This window comes from Rhinopithecus bieti, unplaced genomic scaffold, assembly GCF_001698545.2.
Source record: "Rhinopithecus bieti isolate Rb0 unplaced genomic scaffold, ASM169854v2 scaffold_71, whole genome shotgun sequence".
In the NCBI taxonomy this organism is placed as follows: Eukaryota; Metazoa; Chordata; class Mammalia; order Primates; family Cercopithecidae; genus Rhinopithecus; species Rhinopithecus bieti.
The window spans coordinates 1,111,908-1,137,304 of NW_016803101.1; the positions used below are offsets into that span (position 1 = coordinate 1,111,908).

The 25,397-nt window shown below is 38.6% G+C and overlaps 1 protein-coding gene across 1 annotated transcript in view; it reads right to left on the reverse strand.

Annotated features, from left to right (window-relative positions):
- Positions 1 to 754: 754 nt before the first annotated feature.
- LOC108541016 (zinc finger protein basonuclin-2-like) overlaps positions 755 to 25,397 on the reverse strand; it is a 447,341-nt gene continuing 422,698 nt past the window's right edge. Inside the window, 7 exon segments of the mRNA XM_017890445.1 lie at positions 755 to 833; positions 1,285 to 1,534; positions 1,537 to 1,668; positions 1,671 to 2,030; positions 2,033 to 2,304; positions 2,306 to 2,654; positions 2,657 to 3,248. Coding sequence (XP_017745934.1) covers positions 755 to 833; positions 1,285 to 1,534; positions 1,537 to 1,668; positions 1,671 to 2,030; positions 2,033 to 2,304; positions 2,306 to 2,654; positions 2,657 to 3,248 — 2,034 coding nt within the window.

Below are 25,397 nucleotides of genomic sequence, written 5' to 3' on the forward strand. Positions count from 1 at the left end.
GATTTCCAAATATGAAGACAAAACAGAATATTCCAGAGATAGGACACTACTTTTCAGTGGTATGTTTAATGTTACTTTGCCAAAGAACTCTACGCAATTGACAAGCACTAGAATTACTGCTTACTAGTGGTGGCTCTGTAGAAACTTTCTAGTTAATTTAATGTGTTTCTTCCATTGATTTCCACTATGTTATAAAATTTTCTCTAAAATATTTTAAAAGACAATGTAGAACCAAAACCACACCTGATATAATGGTTGAAGAACTAAACTAGACTGTGACCCAAGTCAGGCTGGTGGTGTATTATGTAAATGATCTGCTCACAAGCTTATCTCAACAAATGCAGGATAACCGGACTATCCTGCCACTGACCACCTTGACACATTCCATTTATATTACATTTTCTTGAGGATTAATAAAGAACTTTGTAGGTTTAGGACCAGCTGCTTCTGTTTAAGCCCAACTGTTTCAGAGCTGCAACTACATAGCAAGAGTGTGATGTCATCTGAAGGCTGGACATAATACATTCGTGCTGGTCCTCAAAGTATATGCACACCTCCCCTTCTGTGAATAATCCCCATGGTAGACTATAGTTTAGAGATGTGCTCAAAGCCATTATGAAGTTAAGATAAAGAAACCCACACCACCATACCATTTTCCCACATCAACAACTACATCTGTCCCATTTCCTTCTGATATTTTCATGACTCTTAAAGAATTCAAGGACACTAAATACTCATGGAAGGAATGATAACATTACTGGTTATACCTACGGAGATGCAGGCTGTCTCGATGTCCTGGACCTATGGTTCTTTCCATCCGTAAATTTCTGTTTCTATATTGGATAAATATGTGTGTATGAAGATAATATATTGATTTAATCAAAAGCCACATGGCAAAGCAGAAATATAAATATATAAATATATATATAACGGAAGCTGCGGCTTCTAAGTGAAGGTTCACGGGGAAGCAGGGAACCGTGTACATAGTTAACTTATTCACACCTAGATGCATGAAAACACATACACACACATATACACAGAGCACAGAGAAAATGGCGTGCATTACGGGTAAGATGGCACATGATTCTGCATGCTTAATCATCACAAGCACCAACTGCAACAATCCTTCATGAGCATGGCAGTCTAGTTATCACGTGATCACTGTGGACAATCTTTACAGTGCATCAAAACATCTAAGTTGGATTTCTTTTAGTGTGAAGTCCAACATGACTGAAAACTGGCACCCTCCACCCCAGCAGGAGCAGCCAATGGAGATTTACTGACCTGTCTCTGCTTCGGCGAGAGGGGAATGCAGCATTGCAACCAGCCACTGTGCAGACGTGCATCTCTTTCAAGTGAACATTCCTGTAGTGAAGTTTCACACTGTAGGAGCTTTTGAAACTCTTCTTGCACACATAACATATTTTGGGGTCTGGGCTAGAACACAGGTCACCTTCTGGGGAGAACTTTTGAGGGCTGCCATAATTCAGAGACGATGTAAAGCTCTCATGCAGGGCGGCCATGCTGGCACCCCACCGTTGTACAGTCCATACTGGCTCATGTAAAACATGTCATAAGTGGGGTCTGTAAATTCTTCCTTCACCTTGATGATGTCCTGGTGAGAGGGCTCACTGTGGTTCTCATCAGGCCTCTCACTATTCATCAGGACTTTTCACTCACTTCGCTGTGAATGTGCTCATCCCCTTCCATGGATTCCTCGCCCAGTTTGGGCTCCGAAGACTCAGACTCGTTCTCATAGTCCCGCTCAGGCTCTTGGTCTTCAGAAGTCATGCTGTCGGCCCTCCTTATTTCAGTCCTTGAAATGCACCGGGTCCTGTTATGCTTAGAAAAGTCCTTCACAGACATGCCTGGGCTCATCTCCTCTTGGGAGTGACAATGATTGTCATGGCTCATGTCATTGACCACAGCTCCACCATCATTGGGGTCATCATCTTCATCATCAAACTCATCGGCGGTATCAATAATTTCCTTCTCAATCTTCACAGGCATGCTTGACTTCCTGGGCTTTTCTTGGGTGCCAGGTCAGCAGTGGGCTCATGGGTGGCCATCATCACTGCTGGCACTACTGGCTCAGAGGGTGGCGGGGGGTGCTGCTCTATGGTACCGCTGGTTGGAATGATGGGACTGGTTGGGAGGGAGGTTGGAGGACTCACCATTTCCCCTGGAGTGAGTAAACTTCTATAAAATGGAGGAACTGGTTGTACAGTCTTTAGCCCAGAAAACACCAGCTGGCTAGGGAGAGGATTTTGCAAGACAGGGTCTAGAGGGGAGTGGTAAAACCCATTGGGGCCGGCCAGGGCTTGTGAGTGCCAGATTTGATTTTGTACTTGCTATGACAGGGGTGGCAGCTCCTGAGGTGGCCCGAATTAAATCTTTATCTCGGTTATTCCTTAGCATAGGCATGTGAAGGCGAGGATTGGGGTTTGCACTGTGGCGATTACGACTTCGGAGGGAGCTAAAGACCATGTTGCAACCTTCAATGGTGCATCGATGTTTGATCTTCAGGTGAACAGCATTGTAATGAATTTTGAGAGTACCTTTGTCATAGAATGTCTTCCCACATGCATTACAGAACACTCTTCCCTTCCTAGAGGCTGACCCCATCCTTCTCATCCGATGAATCCGGAATGAGCTTTTGGGTGATCAGTTTTAGTTAAATCACTGACTGGGGCAGAATTCTGAATGGGAGAGACACAGGCTGGCTCGGTTTTGGGCTCCACATTAGTAATGCTGGTCAGGGCATTTCTATTGGGTGTTTGATCATTCTTATAAGGTGTGGGAGAAACTTCGGATTCACTGCTCTCATTATATTCATTCTGAGTTGAAAGGCTGGGTTCCCGCAGCCTCAACCCTGGTTGCTCTAACAGTAGCCCATTTGGAGGCAACCCTAGCAGTGGCGCTGAGACAGGGTTTATGTACTGGAATGGAAGGAGAAATGCAAGGCTGTTTGGGATGTTTTCGAAGTGATGAATGCTGGAAGGATTGCTATTCTCTAAGTGAGCAAGGAGGCTGGGACTCCTGGTGCGATTATTGCTCTCAATGAAAGTCCTTATATCTGAGTCTGTCTTTGAAGATGGTACAGCCACGGCCTGCCCTTCTTTCTCCTGAATTGCCATCAGCTCCACAATGGATTTGGTTTCTCCAAACCGCAGAAACTGCTGAAGGGTGATGATTTCCTCTTCTCGAGACATGATGGCCCAGCGGTCCAGCACCTTGCCAGCAGCATCCTAGAGGCCACATCAAAGAAACAACAAAGACAAACACAAAAACTTATTGATTGTGCATAATTATTCAATGCAACTGAAGGTGCTCTGTGTGCTCATAAAACACCGAGAGCAAGAGCAGAAAACAACATGCAAGCACTGTTAATAAAAGTCAACCCACAAAGCAAACTTTTCTGCCATGCAAATGTAGTAATTAGAGTCACAGTTAGAGAAACAGATTGAGTTTAATAATGTCAAAGCAAACAAAATGTAGACCACTGGGGCTCTGTGATCTAAAATGCCTTCAGTACTGCTTTTTTTTTTTTTAACAACAATGATCTATATACTATGCAACTATTTAGCATATATTAGTATAACATGTGAACTCCTGCTGTGAAATCCAACATAAATGAAAAAAATGTTACCTTAGTCCTTATTAAATAGTGATACTATAGGAAGGAATTAAGTACATTTTGTGAAATTTACTTCTTCAACATAAGCAGACATGACACTGGATTCAATGATGAAAATTCCTTTAAGTAGGAGTTATGTGAATTTCTGAATCAAAAAGATGAATAAAGTAGCATTACCCCTCATATCTTCTTGTTACTAAAACTGTATCGATTTTTTGTGGAATGGCTATATTTTATGTATCATTTAATAGCAGGCAAATTTGATAAGGAAGGAGTAAGAAAACATCACTCATAAAAGGTAATTGTACTTTTCCTGAAAATTGGTTGTAATCCTATGACTCAAAGTTTGAGTTAGACTTAATGTATTTGACTTTTTATGATCTTGTTATAAATGACAGTCATAGATATCTAAAAAGTAAACATGTGATGGATTTAGATAGAATAAATGTGTAAAAAGTTGTCTCTCAGCATCCTCCTCTGATAGCAAAGGGAGTCCACAGAGAATACACATCAGTAATCACCAGACTATGTGTTGTTAAATATACATTAAAAAGCATTTCACACTTTCATTTTTGCTAGTAACTATGAGACTGGCCTGGAGGTAGGACTTTAAAATCCTGCAATGTAATGTCAGGCAATCCATTTCAGCATGGATTGAGAGAAATCTATTCAAACACTTAAATAATGACTCCATCACTTTCTAGGGCACCATTTCTTCCCATTGGGACAGCACACTTTACATCCCTCTGTGAATGACACTTGCCCCAACCCTGATCATAAATTTAAGAAAGCATAGTATCTTCTTAAAAACAAAATGACAAGATACTTATTAATTACAAAGGGAAAATCATAACATTATCATGGAAAAACCTAACAGACCCTACCTTAAAAGGGTGATCGAATTTACCACCGTGAGTGGAAATCACGCCATCATGTACCGCTCGTTAGGACACACTAAGAAGGGCACAACATCACTTTTGTGGCATTCTTCTAATGATACCGTTTGGCTGTGTCCCCACCCAAATCTCATCTTGAATTGTAGCTCCCATAATCCCCAAATGTCATGGGAGGGAGCCGGTGGAAGTTAGCTGAATCATGGGGGTGAGTCTTTCCCATGCTGTTCTTATGACAGTGAATAAGTCTCATGAGATCTAATGGTTTTATAAAGGTTTTATAAAGTTCCCTGCACATACTCTTGCCTGCTGCCATGTAAGATGTGACTTTGCTCCTCCTTTGCCTTCCACCATGACTGTGGGGCCTACCTAGCCATGTGGAAATGTGAGTCCATTAAAACTCTTCCTTTAATGGACAAACACACTGTAAAAACTTCACAACCTCAAGTCAATCATCAGAAGTCATCAGGCAAACCAAAATTGAGGGGCATTCTACAAAACAGTAGATGGTACTCTTCAAAGTGTAAAGTTCGGGAAAGATTTATTAAAAATAAAGAATGGTTCCAGATTAGAGGGGACTAATCAAATATAGTTGTGTGATTCCAGACCAGAAAAAAGACATTAGTGGGAAAATTAGCAACAATGGAATAAAGTCTCTAGATTAGTTAGTAGTATTATACCCATCTGAATTTTCCAGTTTCAGTCACTGTGCTTTGATTATGTAGAATGTTACACTAGAGGAAGCATGATTAGAGGCATAAGGGATCTGTACTGCTTTTGCAAGGGAAAAGTCTCTCCTCAACCTGTGGACATAAAATTCTCTCTGAAACACTGCCCTATGGTCTGAATCATCACAGCTAGTTTGATTAAGTGGGTATTTGTCATTTACTTGAATTACTTTTTTTAAAAAGCCCTGATACATTATGTGCCTCGCTTTGTAAGGCTCACTCCTAGCATCCTACCATTTTACATAAAGAATATGTATGAGTACGTGCATGTGGGTGTCCACTCCTATGAAAACTGTCAAACACATAAGGGTGCAGGTATATGGCAACCCCAGATGATCCTGAAGTCCTGCCATCAGCATTTTCAAAACCTCACTCATAGCAGTTGGTATCGTTCACATCCTACTTTTGGAACAGGGGTAACATGGAAGAATGTTGGTGCTATAGGTAAATAGAGAAATAATTTGTGATTTTTAATAGATTACCTCATTTGACCCCTATCATAACTTCCAGAGCTCAGAGAACAGATGAGAAATCAGGAGAGAAGAAAGCTAAGATAGGTTGTTAAGGTTGCCAAGATACTAATTTGAGGCCTAGGAGTTGAACATAAAAATTCTGACTCTAAGTTCAGAATGTGTCCACAGTACTCAGTGGCTATCATTCCATGATGCCATTTCCCAGGTAAGCCCATTGAGTTTGTGGTAGTAAAGAGCAGGACTTCTGAGGAAGTCTTTCTCTAGAATGCTATAATGTCCTCTTCTGTACCATCTTTCTTGTACCATCAAATCTACTCTCTTGAGTGTTCTTTTACAGAGCCTTTCACTGCGGATTAATTTCTCAGGCTGAGCCCCAATCTGAGCAATGTACAGTCATATCTTCTCCAGGTTCTTTCAAGGTAGCCTGTAACTAAATCTACATGTCAATGAAGTACTTACACAATTGACAGCCTCTGGTATTAAAATGCACCTCAGAAACCACAGCAACTGAGCAGTCCCACCTGAGGCATCTCATTTCCATCACCCTTCTGTCTTCTTTCTCCCAACAGTACAGAGCAGTCCCATATGGTTTCTCCTGGCCCGCCACAATGCCCGTTACTATTTCTAAAACTACTGCCTTTTAGACTGTCTTCTAGCACTCAGTTGTTGTCTCTGCTAAAATGGAGTCTGTTACATTAAACCACTTGCTTCTGGTGAAAGAGATCCAGGTAAGTATGATTTAGAACTCTGATAGTTCCTGAATCATAAAAGAGAAGCTTCATTTACAGTGGTAATAGAAGCAGCAATTTATACTTACACAGATAAACAACAAAGCATATTTGCAAACAAATATACTTAAGAACGGGACACACAGCTCCATAATACCAAACTAGAGTCCCCTTGATAGTGCCATAGGTGTCCTTTCCAAATAAGTCATCATTGGCTGGGTGTTGTGGTTCATGCCTGTAATCCTGACATTGAGGAAGGCCAATGTGGGAAGATGGCTTAAGCCCGAGGCAACATGGCAAGACCCTGGCTCTACAAAAATTAAAAAACTAGCCAAGTGTGCTGGTCCGTGCCTATAGTCCTAGCTAGTTGGGACTTTGAGGTAGAAGGACTCCTTGAACCCAGGAGGTTGAAGCTGCAGTGAACCATGATAGTGCCACTGCACTCCAGCCTGAGCAACAGAGCAAGAGTCTGTCTCAAAAAACAAAAAGTCATTATCAATTTGATCAAGAGTATCTAATTCATCACATTTATAAATGGAGAGACTGCAACAAGAAACAAATTGATCTTATACAACCTAACAAGTATGCAAGCTGGATGCTAAGAATGGCTACCAGTTTTACTGTATCTTTGACTAACCTGGTTGAAGGGAGTTAGAAAGCATCAAAGGGAAAACAGAAATGCCAAGGTTTTTTCTGAAGATCTTTGTGATAGAAATAAGTATGTTTTGGTATTGTGATTCTGAAACACTGGTTTAAGACTCTTCTGTGAAGGTAACGACCTCTATGCATGGTCTATACTGCTATTCAAAAATGGACCAATGTCAGTTGGATGGCTTTTTTCTTTTTTTAACTCATCTGCAACAAAAGTAACCATCTGGAAAATTTAGGACAACTGGACACTGCTACAACAACTAAAGTCATGACACATTTTTTCAGTCAATTTATGTTTATTGTATTTAACTTAAGTATTGGAAAAACTAGTCCTCCTCGCAAACAGTGTAAATGGTCAAATAAACTTTACAAAAGTAAATTAGAGTTATAAAAAGAATTAGGTATTATCGTGGAGCAAACACTAATAAAACAAAAATTCAGTCTGTTAGGCTAGGATGAAGATCCCAACTACCAACCAACTCATGCCGGGCCACTGGTCTTCTGCATGAATAATATGTTAACATCAGAGTATATAACTGAGCTCTTGGCCCTCCATGCAGTTTTGTAGTTAGTGAGTCAATTCTTTTAGGTTTTCCCATTTGTAACCAGAGTACAGTGACTTTTAACCCTTCAGGTTGAAAAATGTTATTGACAAAATGAGGATAAGATTTACCATGTCAAGTTAAATGCAAGGTATTATTATGTGTTGATTTCCTGTGAAAATAACTGGCTATACTGTTAATTAAAAGTTGAGTAACACCAAATAATATAGACTTATAAACCAGTTTTACTGGGTTCAGAAAAAGTATAAAAGACTTAAAATATTTACATCTACACATTTGAAATAAAAAGACTTCCTTTTGTTGCTTCATTGGAACTGGTGATTATCACTCGTAGAAATCTGGCACCCTGTTCCTGTATGGCTCTGCCAAGTGACTTTTTAAAACGTTTTGTTGTAGGATCAAATGCATGGTTTAAATGGTTTTATTTGAGTCCTTTTCCACATCAAAGCATTTTAATGATTTGTAGTTTTAAAATCAAAGTTAAAAAAAAGGTTGATTGGTTTCTCTTATTGGGAAAGAGGGATAGTAGGGAAGGAATGGATGTGAAGAGATGGAAGAGAAACCAAATAAGGGGCTTTGGGATAATCAGACTGTCGAGGGACCTCAGGCTCAGTCCAACATGGAGCCTACCTATGTTCACGGCAGGCTACAACTCACATCACAGCACATAGGAAAACAACTGCTTTCTTTCTGTCCAAGAATGGAAATGAGGAAGAAACACTGCACAGAGCACAGATCTAAGGCCTCTGTGCTCCAGTAGTCAAATTGTTAAGAAATAAGCAGCCAGGCACGGTGACTCATGCCTGTAATCCCAGTAGTTTTGGAGGCAGAGGCAGGCGGATTACTTGGGGTCAGGAATTTGAGACCAGCCTGGCCAACACAGTGAAACCCCATCTCTACTAAAAATACAAAAAAATTAGCCAGGCGTGGCAGAGGCCACCTGTAATCCCAGCTACTTGGGAGGCTGAGGCATGAGAATCGCTTGAACCCAGGAACTGAAGGTTGCAGAGTGAAACTCTGTCTGAAAAAAAAAAAAAAAAAAAAAAAGGCAAAACGAAGCAAATACTTTAAGTGTAAAAGATTCAATTATATGAACTTATTTTCAGTCAAGTTTAAGGCATAACTTAAAGGAAAATAATCAAATGATTAGCTAAAAACGGAAAGTATTTCCCCCCTTGATAATAACTGTAGAGCTTTTAATTAAATGACACTGACCTGCAGGGACTGCTGACTACCTAAAACAAAATCAGAGTTTTGTGAGGTGTGTTTATTTTTTCATGTCTAGATTGGCACAATGTGCTATCTTAAGAAATTGTTTCATCATAACCACACTGGCAATTTATTTTCATAACCAGTTTCCTATTGTACTTTTCTAGTCTTTTTCCTTCTGTGTTAATTCAAATATCAAAGCAAAAGGAATAGGGTAGAAGGTAGGTAACTTACCGAATTTCAAGCCTACCTAGCTTAAGTATACCATTAGGTAAAATGAAACAGTAATTGCTGAATTAAAAATTGATGAGACAATGCTATGCAAAACTTACATCATAAATTTTACCAGGTTTTCTAGATGCTCAAGCCTTAGGGGTAAAGAAATTATGACCTATCTATACAATGGAATAGTATTGCACAATAAAAAGAGTTAAGCTACCGACATACACTACAACATGGACGATTCTTCAAAAGCATTATGCTAAGAATGAAAGAGGTTAGACCCAAGGACATACATACTCTACTGTTCCAAGCATATGAAATTCTGGAAAAGGTAAGATTATGGGAACAGAAAGTGGATTAGTAGGTGCCAGGGGCATAGGATGCAGAAAAGGGAGTGAGTGCAAAACAACACTAGGGAACTTTTTGGGGTGGTGAGAATGTTGTACACCACGATTGTGCTGAGGTTTCTATGGCCATATAGATTGTACACTTAAAATTGCTGGATTTTATTGTATGGAAAGTATACTTAAATGAAGTTGATTCAAAAAACTAAATCATGCAAATTGCTTGAACTCTCACACACATAACTCAACATTTACGGCTTTCCACTGTTTATAAGCCACCTTACTCCTTGCCTCCTGTATTACAGCATGGCCAAATCACAGGTACACATGCTCCCATTTGTTCCTATTAGTGGAGTATGCAAGACAATCCACTGTGACATGGTGAGTCAACAAGAAAATTCCTATTTATTTTTACCTAAAGGTGATTTTTTTTTTGCTAATATCATACACACACACACACACACAGACACACACACACACACACACACACACACACAGAGTTTAGAAACAGCTTTACATATACATATATGAGGGTACATGCGCATATATTTTTACTAATGGGGTGTGTAATCACAAAACTATGGAGACTGCCTCCCTACAGAACTACCACCAATATGTTGCAGGCATGTGCTATGTACATACACCTTCACAGACCCTCTATAAGACACTGATAATCCACCTTTGCTTGCCTCCACCTGCCTTTGTGCTGACCTCTTGGTTAGGTGGACATGTATCAGAATGCGACCCAGAAATTAGGAGATATATCATCTAACTTCTGGATCACCTCAGGAGTGAGTGATGGGCTCAGACCATTATCTCAGGTAATATGAACAGGGGCATTTGATAAACTTCTAGCTAGGGGTCAGCAAATGGAAAACTCCTAGATCCCACATGTGGGTTGGAGAGAGCTGGCTCTGAGTGCTGATGGCAGGAGTTTCAGGGAGATATTCTGTGGAAGAGAAACCTTTAAGCATTACAAAAAGTTCTGAAGAAAACACTTATACATAATATGTGCAGTCCTCTTCTCTCTCATTCTCCTGCTAGTTACCTGTTTTGTAACTGAGGTAGGTATATATGTAATAAGCAGATATTTCAATCTTAAATTGTCATTCTAAAGCCAATATTTAAACTCTTATTAGTCAAAAAGTTTAACTGATCTGACTGCTCCCTACTATTTCATTTTTTCCCCTTTTTTGTTACAATATGTTTCTCTCTCTAATTTGTAAGACTTGGCTTTCCAAGGTGTGCATGGGTCAATGTTGTGTGTCTATGTGCCTGCATGTGTGTGTATGAGCAGGCAAGATGGGGAGAAGAATAAAAATGGCCACACAAAAAAATTCTTATTGAAAACAATAGATTCTGGGAAGCATTTAGGGAAATTTTTCAAGCAATGTTGTGATAATTTCTGAGAAACACTTAAAATTATGTGGAAAAAGAACTTGGCATGTTTATTTGTTTTAGCAGATTTACATTAAACACATATTTCTTGCTGGGCACTGATGGAGAAAGATGCACCGCTAGTATACACAATATACATCAGACCAGTTTGCTTGTGTAAGTAAACAAAATTATACCATTCTCTATTCACACAAAACTCTTTTATGTGATTGTGCTTTTCCAAAATTTCGGGCTAATGTTTCTAGGAGGCCAGCTGGAACAACTGTAATATTTGTAGGCAGAATGAAATATACTCATTCATATCTTGGTTGTACCAAATGGTTCAAATTAGAACTTTCCTTTTTTTTTTTTTTTTAAATCAACATTTGTTTTGGGTAATGAAAGCCCTACTCAATTTCCATGATTTGGAAATTTGTATTTTGCAGAATTTCTCAACAGCATCACTTTACCTTCAAAATACAATGCTGACCAATCACATCCCTATTCTCCTCTCTAGGACAGAGATGCCCCATGAGTAAGAGTCTTCAGGGTGTGGCATGGGCAGAAAGAATGATTTCCAAATAAAAATTCAGACTCGACTTTACTTGTTAACATTGATCTAGGTGAACAAATATGCTTTCCTCATCCACCCCAAACTGCCTTTGTCATGAAGTAAGTATGCAAACATTAGAGATAGGTGTATACCAGCTTGCTGTGATTACACAGCTAATGCTAAATGCAGTTCGTCCAGATAATAAAAGACTTAATTTGAAATATCTTTCCTATTCTTCCTCTGCCCAAGGGGACATGAATGCTATGGGAATATCCACCATTGGTTAGAATGTTGGGGCTCTCAGAAAACTTTGCATTAAAGAAGTTCCCATCGAGATAAATACCTTATCAGTCTTTGTTAGCTGACATGCTAACATTAACATTAAAATCTTCTTCCTGTCAACACTGACTGCATATAAAGACTGATACTATAAAGGGGTTACTCATTACACACATGTGCATGTACACAAACACACATATGAATATAGAAACCACTGACCTTGACTCACTCTTATTATGTATTACTCTCATTATAAATCAGTCTTATTCAAAGTGCTCCAACTTAGCGAATGCTGACATAATGAGGTGAGGCATATCAAACTCCTTGCAAAAAAAAGTACATAGTCAAAGAATGCCTCTCCTTGGATAAAAGTGGAAGCTCGAGGAGCATGGCCCTTGACTCTAGTTCTTAGAAGGAAGAAGCAACATGACAATTTTATGTGACTTTGAAGTAGTGGCTTTGATGTGTTTTCCAGTATACAAATATTTACATTTTTTTCTGATCCATATTTGAAAAAATTTTCCCAGTGGAAAGGATATATTTTTAAAGAAATAATGTATTCACAATTTAAACAATATACTCTCCAAAATGATCACCCCTCTAACAAAATAACCTAACCAAAATGCCAGGGCACTAGTTTCATGTGGGTCTTGTGATTTTTAAAACATATTGCTTGACATTTGATTTAAAAAATTCTCTGTTACAGAACGTTCTTGATTATGGACCAGAAAAGAATGTATAATTCATAGAGTACTATCCCTTTTTTCTTCAGTGACAGTCTATACAGCGTTTTTATTTTAAAAACAGTGATTATGATAGATCACTCTGGGGTTACAACATGTTTAATCATAGAAACTCCAGCTAAGCTCTATTAAAGGCCTGTCAGTATTTCTTCCTTGTACTGAGGAATTTTAGCTTGTCTAGCTTAAAACCGGCCATATGCATTTCCTCTATGGGCATTTGTTTGCAAATAAATAAAGCAGGTGCCTTGCTTTGCCATATAAAAAAAATTCAAAGGAGTAAATTACTTTCTGCAATGTCTGGAACTGCACTTCAAAGATTCCAAAGTATTTTTCAAGTTACTTTGCTCCATTGTAAATCAAACCTGAGAAACTTTTAAAGACACAATACATTTTAATATTTAATAAGAATATCTTAGGAATAATTTGTTTCAAAATAGAAAATACTAAATCCAGTTGATATTCCTAGTATACCAATCTTTAAAATCAAATTACCTATGAGTCCTTAACTTAAGCACAGAATACCTAGCCCTATACCTTTAGGCTAAAGCAGATTTTGTACCTTGATTAGGCTAAATATAACATACACAAATTCGACCTTAGAGGAAAATAAAATTAATGTTCACATGTAAAGAAGAGTCATATTAAAATCTGTAAGCCTTAATAAAAACTCAGCTTTACAATTCTATTATTCTACTACTGATGCCTAGAATCTGAACACACGAATCATTTTAATTAAAATGTTAAAACCCTTTTACTTTTAACCAACTTGTGTAACCAACATATTTTTAGAATATGTGTATTTATGACTGAAAGTATGCCTTTATCTGAAAGTTCCTGTATTATCATATATTCTGGATGTTTCCTTTGATGTTTCTGTGTGGTGCTGCTTATCACTGATGTGATTAGAGTCACTAATTCTTTTGGATTAATTTTGACTCCCAGTCAATTCAATGATCAATCAGTTCAACTAAAAATTTTGCTTGAAAACTAGGGAAACTGCCCAAGGAGTCCCTAAGAGGTCTTAGAAACCCCCAAATCATACCAGTAGGGTTTGTGAAAATTCTGCAACTTGAAGATACAAAATAAATGTTATATATCAATAAAACTATGTAAACAAATATCTGTAGCCTTTTGGGAATCTTTGCAGCTCCAAAAACTAGCAGTATTTGTACACAAGAACCTCACCTCAAACCCTTTAATAGTTCCTCACATGGAGATGATAACTAGCAGAGATTCTGGAGGGTACTTATTTTATACTTTAGAACAGCAAAGGAACCGTTTGTGATCCTTAAGGAAAACACTAGAAACAGGAGGAAAGAAAGGGACAGTGCCTGCAGTGGCCTTGTTTTCTTGTCCACTCAGACATAAAGATAAATCCCTGGTCTTAGGACAGCTATAAATCTGCTTGCTTTACAATAAACAGAACTCACCAGAGCCCTCTCTGACATTTTTTCTTTGAGGTCTACATTTTCTAGCTTACCTCTCCTTGCATAACCAAAGTTCGGCTACTAAATTTGTAGATAGTTTCTAAATACTTGTTGGGGCTTTACATTTCTAAACATAAACGCCAGAGTCCCTTGCATTTCCAGATATGCTTTCCCACAATGTCTGAAAATAGCAAAATAGGTGCAAAAAAATTTTTTTACATGATGATGGTGATTTTACATATCAAGGAAGGGCCAAAACTTGAACAATTCAAGGCTACAATCTCTAATCTTTGAGGTTTCATCTGCACAAAAAGATTACTGATATTGGTATAGAACTTCCAAAGCTTGAATGGATGATTCCACTTCACATATTATACTCTGAATTACTTTACAACTGAAGCTGATTGAACAACCCCAAGGAACTTTAACATATTCATTAGGATGTGAGGGAGCAGGGGCAGAAAGGGATGGAACACTCACTAAGCAGTATTCCATAAAACAGTGAGGATTGAGTATTCCATAAAACACACTGAGGACTCAGTGTGTGATTGAACAGAAAGATGTATTAGGAGATTTAACTTTGTTCTTTTCTGGGTATAAGAATAGCCGTAGAACACAAAGATTAATTTCCTGCTTTAGCATTCATCAGGGAATAACACATTATTACTTGTAACACATACACAAGGCTGTTGATGGATCTACTTTCCTTTGATTGCTCAGATTAAATGTGTTCCTATAAAAGACACCCACACAAACACATGTGTGTATAATTATAAATCCACATATGCATTAATAGTTTGTGTTTCTGTATATTTATAAGATGCTATCAACAGAGAGACTATATATTTTATTGGGCCACAAAAGAGAGGTGTCTGGGGTTTGGTGGCTGACTGAACAAATATAGATCAAAAACAGAATAATCAGAGTAAACAATCAATATATGTTACTATAACAAAAACTCAGAAATTCAAAATGAAAAAGGATAAAAGGAGAAAGCGTACATTACAGAGCACAAGGTAATAACGGCGTCTGCGTGCCTTAATACCCTCTCGTCCCAGCAGTCCTGACTTTCTAAGCAGCCCACTTCTCCACATTAACGGTAGTCATTTGGAGAGCAGCAAACGTGCCATTAGAAGCACTTTTACAAGTGTATATTCATCCACCAATTAGCTTAATGTGGCCGCTTTCTGCATATTTTCTATCCAGGCTTGCACAAATCTTATTAATATTTCCCCCTAGCGCTTTGACAGATTACCTTGTCATTATGCATCCTGGAGCCTTTTAAACAATATGGGTAAACTACTGTTTGTGAGGTTAATGACAATTATCCCCTAATTACTGCATAAGTCACTCAGTCCACTTTATCTCATAGGCAGGGTTCTGCTCTGTGTATCTGCCATTGTGTCACTGTAAATGAATCTTGTATTGCTATGTTTATCTGCCATTGCCTTGTAAATTATACTGACAGAAGAATGAACAAATTACTGCATGTCATCACTTAAATACTACTTCTGAAATAAAAATAAAAAAGCTTCAGCACAGAGCTTAAATTTTAGTGGATCACAATTAGTAAAAACATATTTAATGTTTTATGTTGCATTTTGGAGTGATAGCTTGGAATTTAGTAGTGGAATCACAACAACGGAAATGGGGTGAGTGGGAGGTGAAAAGTAATGAGAATAAAAGTTAAAGGCGGGGTTGGGGGGGTTAACTAAAATTGTAATGCCAATATGATGACCTGAATACATTTCCTATTATTTTGATAGCTGATATGGCATTCTGGAAGTATTTTCCAAGGTTCATCAATTTTAAATCAAATTAAACGGGTTAGGTATAAGCCACACTCTTCAGCTGGGATCATTTTTTTTCGGTGACTTATAACTAGTTCAGACATAAAACACAGAATCTTTGTAATTGAGAACAGATAATGTAATAAAGGCCACAGGCTAAGCCAATTTCATTGATGCATTTTTAAACATTATTAAACAGGTTCAGAAACAATGTTTCCAAAGTTGCATTTGAAATTGTTTAATAATGTTTACATCAGTGAAATTAGTTTAGGCCATTGCTGCATCACAGTGACCACATCGGCCTGATAAAATTTACAAGGAAAATTAGGACAAAATGAGCATCTTTAAATAATAATTTAAAAAAGACAGACTGCATCAACTGCAGATAATTTAGAAGAATTTGTTTTTAATCTGAAATCTATGATTCTGCAGATTATCAGGTAAATAAATGTTTGTATGAGAATAGAAAGAAACATCTGGCTTCCTAAGATGACTGCCATTTATTGAGTATCTTAAAACATTTTCAAATGTAAAATATTACACCAAGGTGGCTGATAACTGGCAAGCATAAGTAACAGGGCCACATCAATCTGAAGGATAGCGTTCAACTCTAAATTAATTGGGCGTGCAGAAAGCTTGCATCAAATCGCCTTATGACAGCCACGGGTTTGTACAGAGAGGCTCGTAACACTGATGATAAAGCTGTTTGGTAGAAACATGCATGTACACCATACAGTACCTCTTGGTGCACTTGCTGAACAGGCTGGAAGAAACAGCTGCAGCAAAAGGAAAGGGAAACATGAAAGCCAGAAGTTGACAGGCCTGGCCCAGGGAGTCTAAGCACAACCCCTTGGGTTCTGATCCCCAGAGAGTAATCTCAGTGTCTGTCCTGCATGAAAGCTATGCAACTTCACCTGAGCAGGTGCTGCAGGCAAAAACGGAAGCGTCATACTCTTTTCTTTTAGTCTTTGCAGTTAAGGGGACTGAGATGCCAGTTAAGACAGACATCACTGTGACAGCCAATAAAGGGTTAAAATCTTGCCTGATTTATTTAACTATCTAGGCTATCTATGGATATAAGGCTGAGGAAAGTGAATTTCTAAATCATTAACTTTCTTTATCTTTTAAGGCTGGATTTTGTTGCCTTTTTACCTTTGCTAATGATATATCTATTTCGCAGCCTGGGGAAAATAAGGTGTAAAGTTTAGGGGAGACAATTAACAGCGATAAACTCATGGTGTCACCTCAAAGAAGGTAAGCACCAATGGGATTTTACTGAGTTGGTGAAATCAGTGCTGGTTACAGAAAGGGGAGCAATCCTGGAAGGATCAATATAAATGCCAAAAGGTACCTGGGTATAAGTTAACAGATGAAGATAGCCATTAAGAAAACAGCAGGATTTCCCTACCCACTTTAATCCACTTTCTACACACTTTCATCAAATTTCAAAAAAACAAGGTTGGGAATATTTCACTCCCCTTCTTAGCAAACCTTTCGTGGCTCCCTATTGCACACAGATTAAATAATAAATCCTCTTACCCGGCATCTGAAGTCCCCTCAATGTAGACTCAACCTACATTTTCAACATTATCTCCTGCCAAGACCTCTGAAGCTCCAGCTACAGAGACCTACTTGTCATAAATGACCCTGAACACTGCAAAATCTCACCTACTTCTGCACCCCTCTGCCCTTCTGGAAAGCCCGTTTTCATACTTCAAAGCCCACTGAAACTAACCTCTCCATGAAATGTTTCCTATCCTACCTTTTTCCTTCTACCTTCCCACTTCCATTAAGAATGACCTGCCCTTTTCGTGATCTGCTTGTATTTCAGTGATCTGCTTATATTTCCCTGTCAAGTAGGTCTCTTTATTTCTGGTTTATTGTCCTTGATATCCCCACTGCCAAGAAGAGTCAATGCTCATGGAGTTTATAAATGGTATGAATGTAGGAGTTGGGAGGCAGCTTAGAAATCATATAGTGCTATGTTTTGTCTTTACATAGGAGGAAATTAACAAGTAAGTATCTTGCTCAAGATCAGGAGGCTAAAGTGTAAGTAGCTGACTCGGGACAAGAATTAGCTGGCCTGACCTGGTCAAGTGCTTTTCCTAAAAATGTAAACTAGTTCCCCAGGACCAATGGTGCAGGGTGGCAGCATCATTACTAGTGTGCTAGGGGTGGAGAAAAAGCTAAGAATGACAGTTTTAGCAAAATGCATATATTTTTAAATTTAATCTTTGTTGTTTTTTACCCTGCAAGTACCAGTAAGTTACCTATTACTCTTAGAAAATGCTTTTGGGAATGAGATTACCTTTATGTGGTACATTTTCTTGATCAAAGGTAAATCCCAGTGTACAAAAAATTAGCAAACTGCAACACTGTCTCTCATACAGTTGGCAGTTCTGTAAAGGCCTATGGAGTGAATAAATGAATTAAATGAGCCAGCTTACTATTAGACGCAGAAATAATGAATCATTACAGTTATTATTATTATTATTTAGAGTCTCGCTCTGTTGCCCAGACTGGAATGCAGTGGCACGATCTTGACTCACTGTAACCTCTGCCTCCCAGGTTCACACAATTCTCCTGCCTCAGCCTCCCAAGTAGCTGGGATTATAGGCGCCCACTACTATGCCTGGCTAATTTTTGTATATTCAGTAGAGACTGGGTTTCACCATGTTGACTAGGCTGGTCTTGAACTTCTGACCACAGGTGATCCACCCGCCTTTGCCTCCCAAAATGCTGGGATCACAGGCATGAGCTACCATGCCTGGCCGTACCATTACAATTATAAATGTGTGTGGGCGCATACTTTCTTCCTTCATGTTATCTTCTGCAAATAACTTTTTATATTTATTAATTCCTGAATTATCTTCTGGTCTTCCCCTCCTTCTTGCAATTTCTAATTTCTGTCCTGCATCTGTTCAATCTATTTTATAAGGAAAACTTCAACTCTAACGATGTCTTTAGGGATGTGGCCTACAGATCAATGTAATCAGTTGCTCAAAAAGAACTATCTGAATTCTGAAAACAAAACAAAACTAAATCCAAACCTAGAACACATAAACGCACAGAGGTCTGTTTTTAACTAAAATGCTATTTTCAGGCTAACAGATGGCTTTAAACAATACAGTCTGCCTTGGTCTACTCACATATGAAATGGGATTAAAAGTAACTACTTGCTAGAGCAAAGAAAATGAAAGAAAAATACTAGTACCTACACACTGCTGAGTCCTGACAATGAGCCAAGTAGGATACTGGTAATATATATGTATTATGTTCATCTATACCCAGGCTTGAGATACTATTATCAAACCCACTTTACAGATGGGAAAACTGAGGTGCGCCAAAGTTGTTTAAGATCATAAAGCGAGTAATGTTTGAAGCTAGGATTCAAACAAGCAGTCTGAGTCAGACTTGCCCCAATTGTGGGCAAAAACTGAATTGCCCAATGGTGAAACTGAATATTAGCACATTTAAAATACTTTAACCAAAACAATATGTAGTTGAGTCCTGGCCAGAGTTTGAGTTATATCAGCATCTGCAGGTGGGGCAGAGGGAAAAGTGGTAGAGAGCATCTTTTACAGAAGACTTGGTAAGACTAAAATGGCTAAGAGAAAATAAACACACAGGTACATGAAAGGAAAGACTAGTTAATTTTGAATATATCCATTTAATTTTTAATATGGAGCTCTGCTCTTATACCAAAAAGAAAATACACAGAATGGGGGAGGAGGGGAAAGCATAGAAATAAAACAATGTTAGTGAATGGATATTAAATGTATTTTAAAAGAAATATTGGCCAGGTGTGATGTTTCATGCCTGTAATCTCAACACATTACAGGCATGAAACATTACAGGCCAGGTGGATCACCGGAGGTCAGGAGTTTAAGACCAACCTAGCCAACATGGTGAAACCTTGTCTCTACTAATAATACAAAAAATTAGCGAGGCATGGTGGCACATGCCTGTAATCTCAGCTACTCAGGAGACTGAGGCAGGAGAATTGCTTGAACCCAGGAGATGGAGGTTGCAGTGAGCCAAGATTGCACCATTGCAGTACAGCCTGGGCGATGAGCAAAACTGTCTCAAAAAAAAAAAAAAAAAAAAAAATTATACAAGGACCTTCAGGAAGTCTAAGTTATAAAATATAAATGGCTTTCACTTATTTTACTTTTCACACCTATTAGCATTTGCTATTTCCAAATAATTTGTATTATAGCCAAATCTGTGGCTATAATGGTTCCATGGAACAAAAAAGCTTATCTTGAAAATGTACTAACTTTTATAATTAGTGAATTGCTTCTCTCTGTGAACTACAATGCAATAAAAGAGCTCAAGCCACTGTTTAGGATCAACAGGTAGCTGATTTTCTAAATCAACATGAGGACTTTGTTCTTTACTCAACATATCTATTAGAGGAAGAAAAGGTACTATTAAATAACAACTACCTATCAAGGACTTAATGTCAGTTTAACATGAAATTAAGGTCAAAATTTCACTAATGAAAAGAAGGTAGAAAACATTTCATTTTTTACTTGTAATTACCTATCAAGTCAGGAGGCAACATTTTTGTCATCTAATCTTCCTTTCAGCATCTGTTTTTATGGAGTCTGAAACAGACATTGCCTATAAATTCACATGTTCTATTTGCTCTATGTTCAATTTTCTTCGGAGTAAGGCATGAAGGTTATCCTACTAGATCAAAAAGGCAACGTGTATGTGAGGTGAACACTTGCAGACAAAATCTGAGTCCCACCAGGCCAAGAGTAGCAGGTAAAGTCACTGGTGGCCAGCAGCCACTCCTGCATCCAATCTCTGTCCTGTACTCTCTCCCCAAATGCTCTGGTGGATGTTATTTCCTAGCAGCACTTCTGCTTCTTTCTTGTCCTGATAAGGAAGCAAGTAAAGAGTCCCTGCAAATGGAGGCAGATATGAAAAACTCTAGCAAATTCTCTGTTGGTATAGTAGGGAAAGTCATATTCTAGACAAATATCCAAGAAGTGGGACAGTGGTGGAATATTATTTTAAAAAAATCAAAAAATTTAACTCTAATTTCAGGTAATTTTTATTTTAATTTGTTAACTCCTAAAGACTTTCCATATGAAAGTCAACTGTCACTTTACTTTATCAACAAGAAGAATTATAGTTAGTACTGGTTTCTGATTATTACAATAGTAGAAAGCAGGGAAAATGTGTGCATATTATGTGGTGGGGAGAGAGAGAGAGAGACAGAATGAACATTGTGTTACATCTCTCTCCTTTATCTCTCAGTTCTAGTGGTAGTAGAGAACAATAAATGAATTTGCAATAATATATAAATATGCAAGAAGTGCCTACCTGATTGTTATATTGCAAACATGTTCACTGACCAAACTCAACGACAAAATGAAGTAGTCCTTAGGAAGAAGATCATATGGAACGAGGGGGGTGTCAACAGAAAAAATTTTCAGGCACACTTTCTGAATTTCTGACTTTTCTCCTCATATGGAATCTTATGTAGTAGGTTAGTTTTAACTACTGTGTTGGGGCTCCAGGTCCCTAAGATTAGTCCCAGGATCACAAGACTCACAGGACTCAGCATGTGGTCATATGCACAGCTAAGACTCACTACAGTGATGGGATACAAAGCAACATCAGCACAGGGCAACATGCATGGAGCACACTCCAGGGGAAACCAAGTGCACCCTTCAGTGGTGCTCCCAGAGGAGTCGCATTGGATCCACGTAATTCCTCCAGCATTAAATTGTGACAACAGGTGTGAGGTGCTATCTACAAGGGAAACTCATTTGCGACTCAGCGCCCACAGTTTTTGTGGGAGTGGTCACGCAGGCATGCTTTGCCTAGCATGGACCAAAATTCTAGATTCCCAGAAGGAAAGCGCATGTTCAGCATAAAGCATATTATTTACAGTGTAGGAGCAATGAGCCACTCTTTCATCAGGTGAGGAAATGGTGGGAATAGTCCCCAAATCCAAGTTCCTAGATGCCAGCCAAGGGCCAACCTGGCAAGCAGGCCTCTCTAAGGAGGGCAGTCTCAGGCCTGCTCACCCTTTTTTCCACACCTTCCCATTGCTGTTTCAGAGGCACTAGTGTTTCAGATCTGCATCCCCACTGCCATCCAACATAAAGAGAGATTCTGTAATGGTGCCTCTAGGTGGCCTTAAGCTCAGCTCTGTTGCTCGATCCAGGAATGGGTGGGTAGGTGGGAGAAAGAGGTAGAATGTCTGTCTTTATTTGACCATAGAGAGGTGTGATTTATTAGTGCCCTCTACAGTGTCCAGTTAGGTTGAGTTAAAAAAAAAAAAAATAACATTACTGAAAACGTAGTCTGTCCTAAGGGGGAAAAACCCTACCATGATAAACTGTGCAATAACAGATACATGAGATTAAGGCTCATGGAAGCCAAGGGACCATGCTAGCTTCATTTCCTTTAGAGAGCAGCCATTAAATTAGTATTTAATATATCAAAAGTTATTTATTGGAAGATGCAACTAATCATTTCCCAAAAGAGGCCTCTGGTCCAGTAGAGGCTGGAAAAGCAGTTTGTGTGGTCCTTTTCAACATTTACTTCTAGAATTTACTTCTAATAACAAAAATCAATATTGGGATGTTAACAAATCACTTCGTTTTGATTTTGTATTCAAATAGGGTAGAAAATCTTCATTGTTGTCTGAAACTGGGTTGTCAATTCTTGGCCTACAAATATGACATATCCTACTTATTTATAGCAATCTGCTAGAATCATGAGATAATTTAGGAAGAGGAAAACAATGTAGATGGCATTTTTAGAAAACAATCCGCCAACTACATGTAGAAGTGTACAAAAAACATTTCCTAAAGCCCTATGGCAAGGAAGACACTGACCTTCAGATTTACTAATGGGCTATCACAAATACGTATTACAGACAGGGAGGTGTGATATACATTTGGCTCCAGTGAAAAGTAATAACTACTGTTTACTGAGCACTCACTATGTGCCGGGCCCCAAGGGAATAAGCACTTCATATGCATTTACCCCACTTAATTACTCCATCGATGACTCAGTGCACACATGAAGCCCTGAAACTACATTTCAGCTCAAGTCCAGCGTGAGGAGAGAACAATGAGCAAATACATGCACCGTCCTTCTGTTTAGTTTCCTGGTTTTAATAAGAGCACCCCTGTTGAGGAGGGATATGGCAAAAGAAAACACATTCTTTCCCCTTCACAAGGGTGAGGCAAGTACCGAAACCTTACAGTCTCTTGAGAATAACACCACTAATCAAGAAGAAATCCTTATTTAAGGGGGGAAAAAAAACAATTATAGACTTAAATAGAAGCCAAAATATACCCATATACATGCATTTCCTCTCCCTTAGGATGAGTCAGAATTCAGTGTCATGAATCGGCCTGTGTCCTAGCATGCGTTCTAACGTGTGCAATCACGTTCTCCTATAGCATGATCTTCCTCCATCTCTGCAAAAGAGTTTCATGCTCACATATAGCTAGAGAAGAAACAAGAAACACAACTGAGGGTATGCTTTATAAACAGCATTCAGGGAGTTTCCAGGCCTTTGTAAGTAATGCTCTTAGGTCACAGGTGTTGCATTTGTTTTCTGTGTCTTTAGGGTAAAGCTCTCTGCAAAGGATTTTACTGAGGGTGGGGGGTAGGATTCGAAGGCTCTGGGCAAAATGAAACATGGTGGTCTTTGATCACTCCAAGCCAACTTCGAAGAACACACCTATTTGTAAAAGTCCCTGATCCAAGAACATTACAATTCTCCACAGAAACACAAGCAATGCACGGCAGGAGAATGGGGACTCAGGACTTGGGCCCGAGGCACCCACACACATAGCAACAAAGAAAACAGCATGCAAACAGCAGCTGCACTGCCATACAGTGAAGACAGAGGCTGGTTTTTAGATCTAACATTGGAGAGAACAAAGACATCCCAATTAATCACAAGTTAGTCAAGCGGAAAGTTGGGGCTTATGCACCTTATCATCAACAACAACAACAACAACAAAATCATAGCAAATGCATATATTTTGGCATATATTTTTCATGTATATAAACCACGGATTGCACAGACTTCCTATGGCCACAGCTGCCAGCTACATTATCCCTTTCTGAAAGGGCTTTGAGAAAGAAAATGAAAGGGGTAAAAATATTTCCATCTTATTACCTAGAGAGGGAGAGTGCATGTGCAAGTGAACAGACTGTTGCCAGGTAATTTTTTGTTTGCCTTAAAGACTGTTTTAATACAGATTTCTGGTAAATTTTAAGTCATCTAATACATATTTTATTAAAGTTGGTAACAATTATCAAAGTACCAACTTTAAGTTATAATATAGAGAACTCATAATTTAAAAGGCTGCAAGGTAACAAGAGCAACAGTACATCATTGAAGGGAAATTCAGTAAAAGATCACTGTTATTACAAAGCATTGACCATCAGGAAAAAAGGATTAAACTCTGGTTCTAACAACCCTCAAATTCTCCCTTCTTGGAAATAAGTGGAGGTAAAACGGAATAGAAAAAAAATCAAAATAAAATAAGGCTGGGCACAGTGGCTCACACCTGTAATCCTAACACTTTGGGAGGCCAAGGTGGGTGGATTGTTTGAGGCCAGGAGTTCAAGACCAGCCTGGTCAACATGGTGAAACCCCATCTCTACTAAAAATACAAAAATTAGCCAGGTGTGATGGTGCAAGCCTGTACTCGGGAGGCAAAGTGAGCGGAGATCATGCCACTTGCACTCTAGACTGTGCAACAGGGTGAGATTCTATCAAAAAAAACAAACCGGAACAAAACAAAATGCAATCCTATATTATATGAGGCATGGAGTCACAAAGTGGTGCTTCAACACCAAGTCTTTTACTTACTATGATCTGCACTGACTACCCTGAGTCTCAGTTTCCCAGGTGTAAAACAAGATGAGAAATCCTTGATTTTTAGGGTTATTATCAGGATTGAATTAAATGACACAGCAGTACTCGTGAAAGGCCTCACAGAATTCTAGGCATATGGCAGGCTCTCCACAAATGGCTGCTCATATAGATAGTAGATACCTGTGGCCTCAGCATAAACCCAAGGATTAACTGAAATCTTGATCCTACATCTAGAAATATGACTGTACAACTTGATCTACCAAGACGGCAGATAAGATAATATACAGTAAGTACCATAATAAACTTTTAAGGATAACTTTTTAAAATTACATCAATACTCATTTTTAATTACTAGAAAAAACTATACTTTGATCAGTTAAGGCTCTCTTGGTTATAGGTAAAACATGAAGGGATAAGATTTTTTATCATAAATAACAGAATAAATTTTCTGAACATTTTACATGTGAATGCTGCTCACTTGAATCAATAAGCCTTTGTTTAAAATGATCATTTTATATCCCTCTGTTGATCTGTTTGTTGGGGCTGTGTGTGTGTGTGTGTGTGTGTCAGAACAAGAATGTGCACGTGTGGAGAAACCAGGCACTTCCATGTTTTTAATTAAAGTATGGCAGGAATCTGTTTGTGCTTCTCCAGAAGAACAAGTACAGAACTTCCTTCACAGAACAGAGAAGCCACTTGAATAAGGATTTATGCTGCGATTAGAGCCAAATATCTTTAAAATGAAGCAATCGCATAGGTTATTTTGTAAATATTTTATTAATCCTCTAAGAGCCTCCTAAGTGAGGCCTCACAGATACTTAGAATCTTAATCTGCTATGAATAAACGTTTCAATCCAGCGCCTGCATTCCAATGATCCAGGACTATGTGGTGGGGGAGTGGGGGGTGGGAG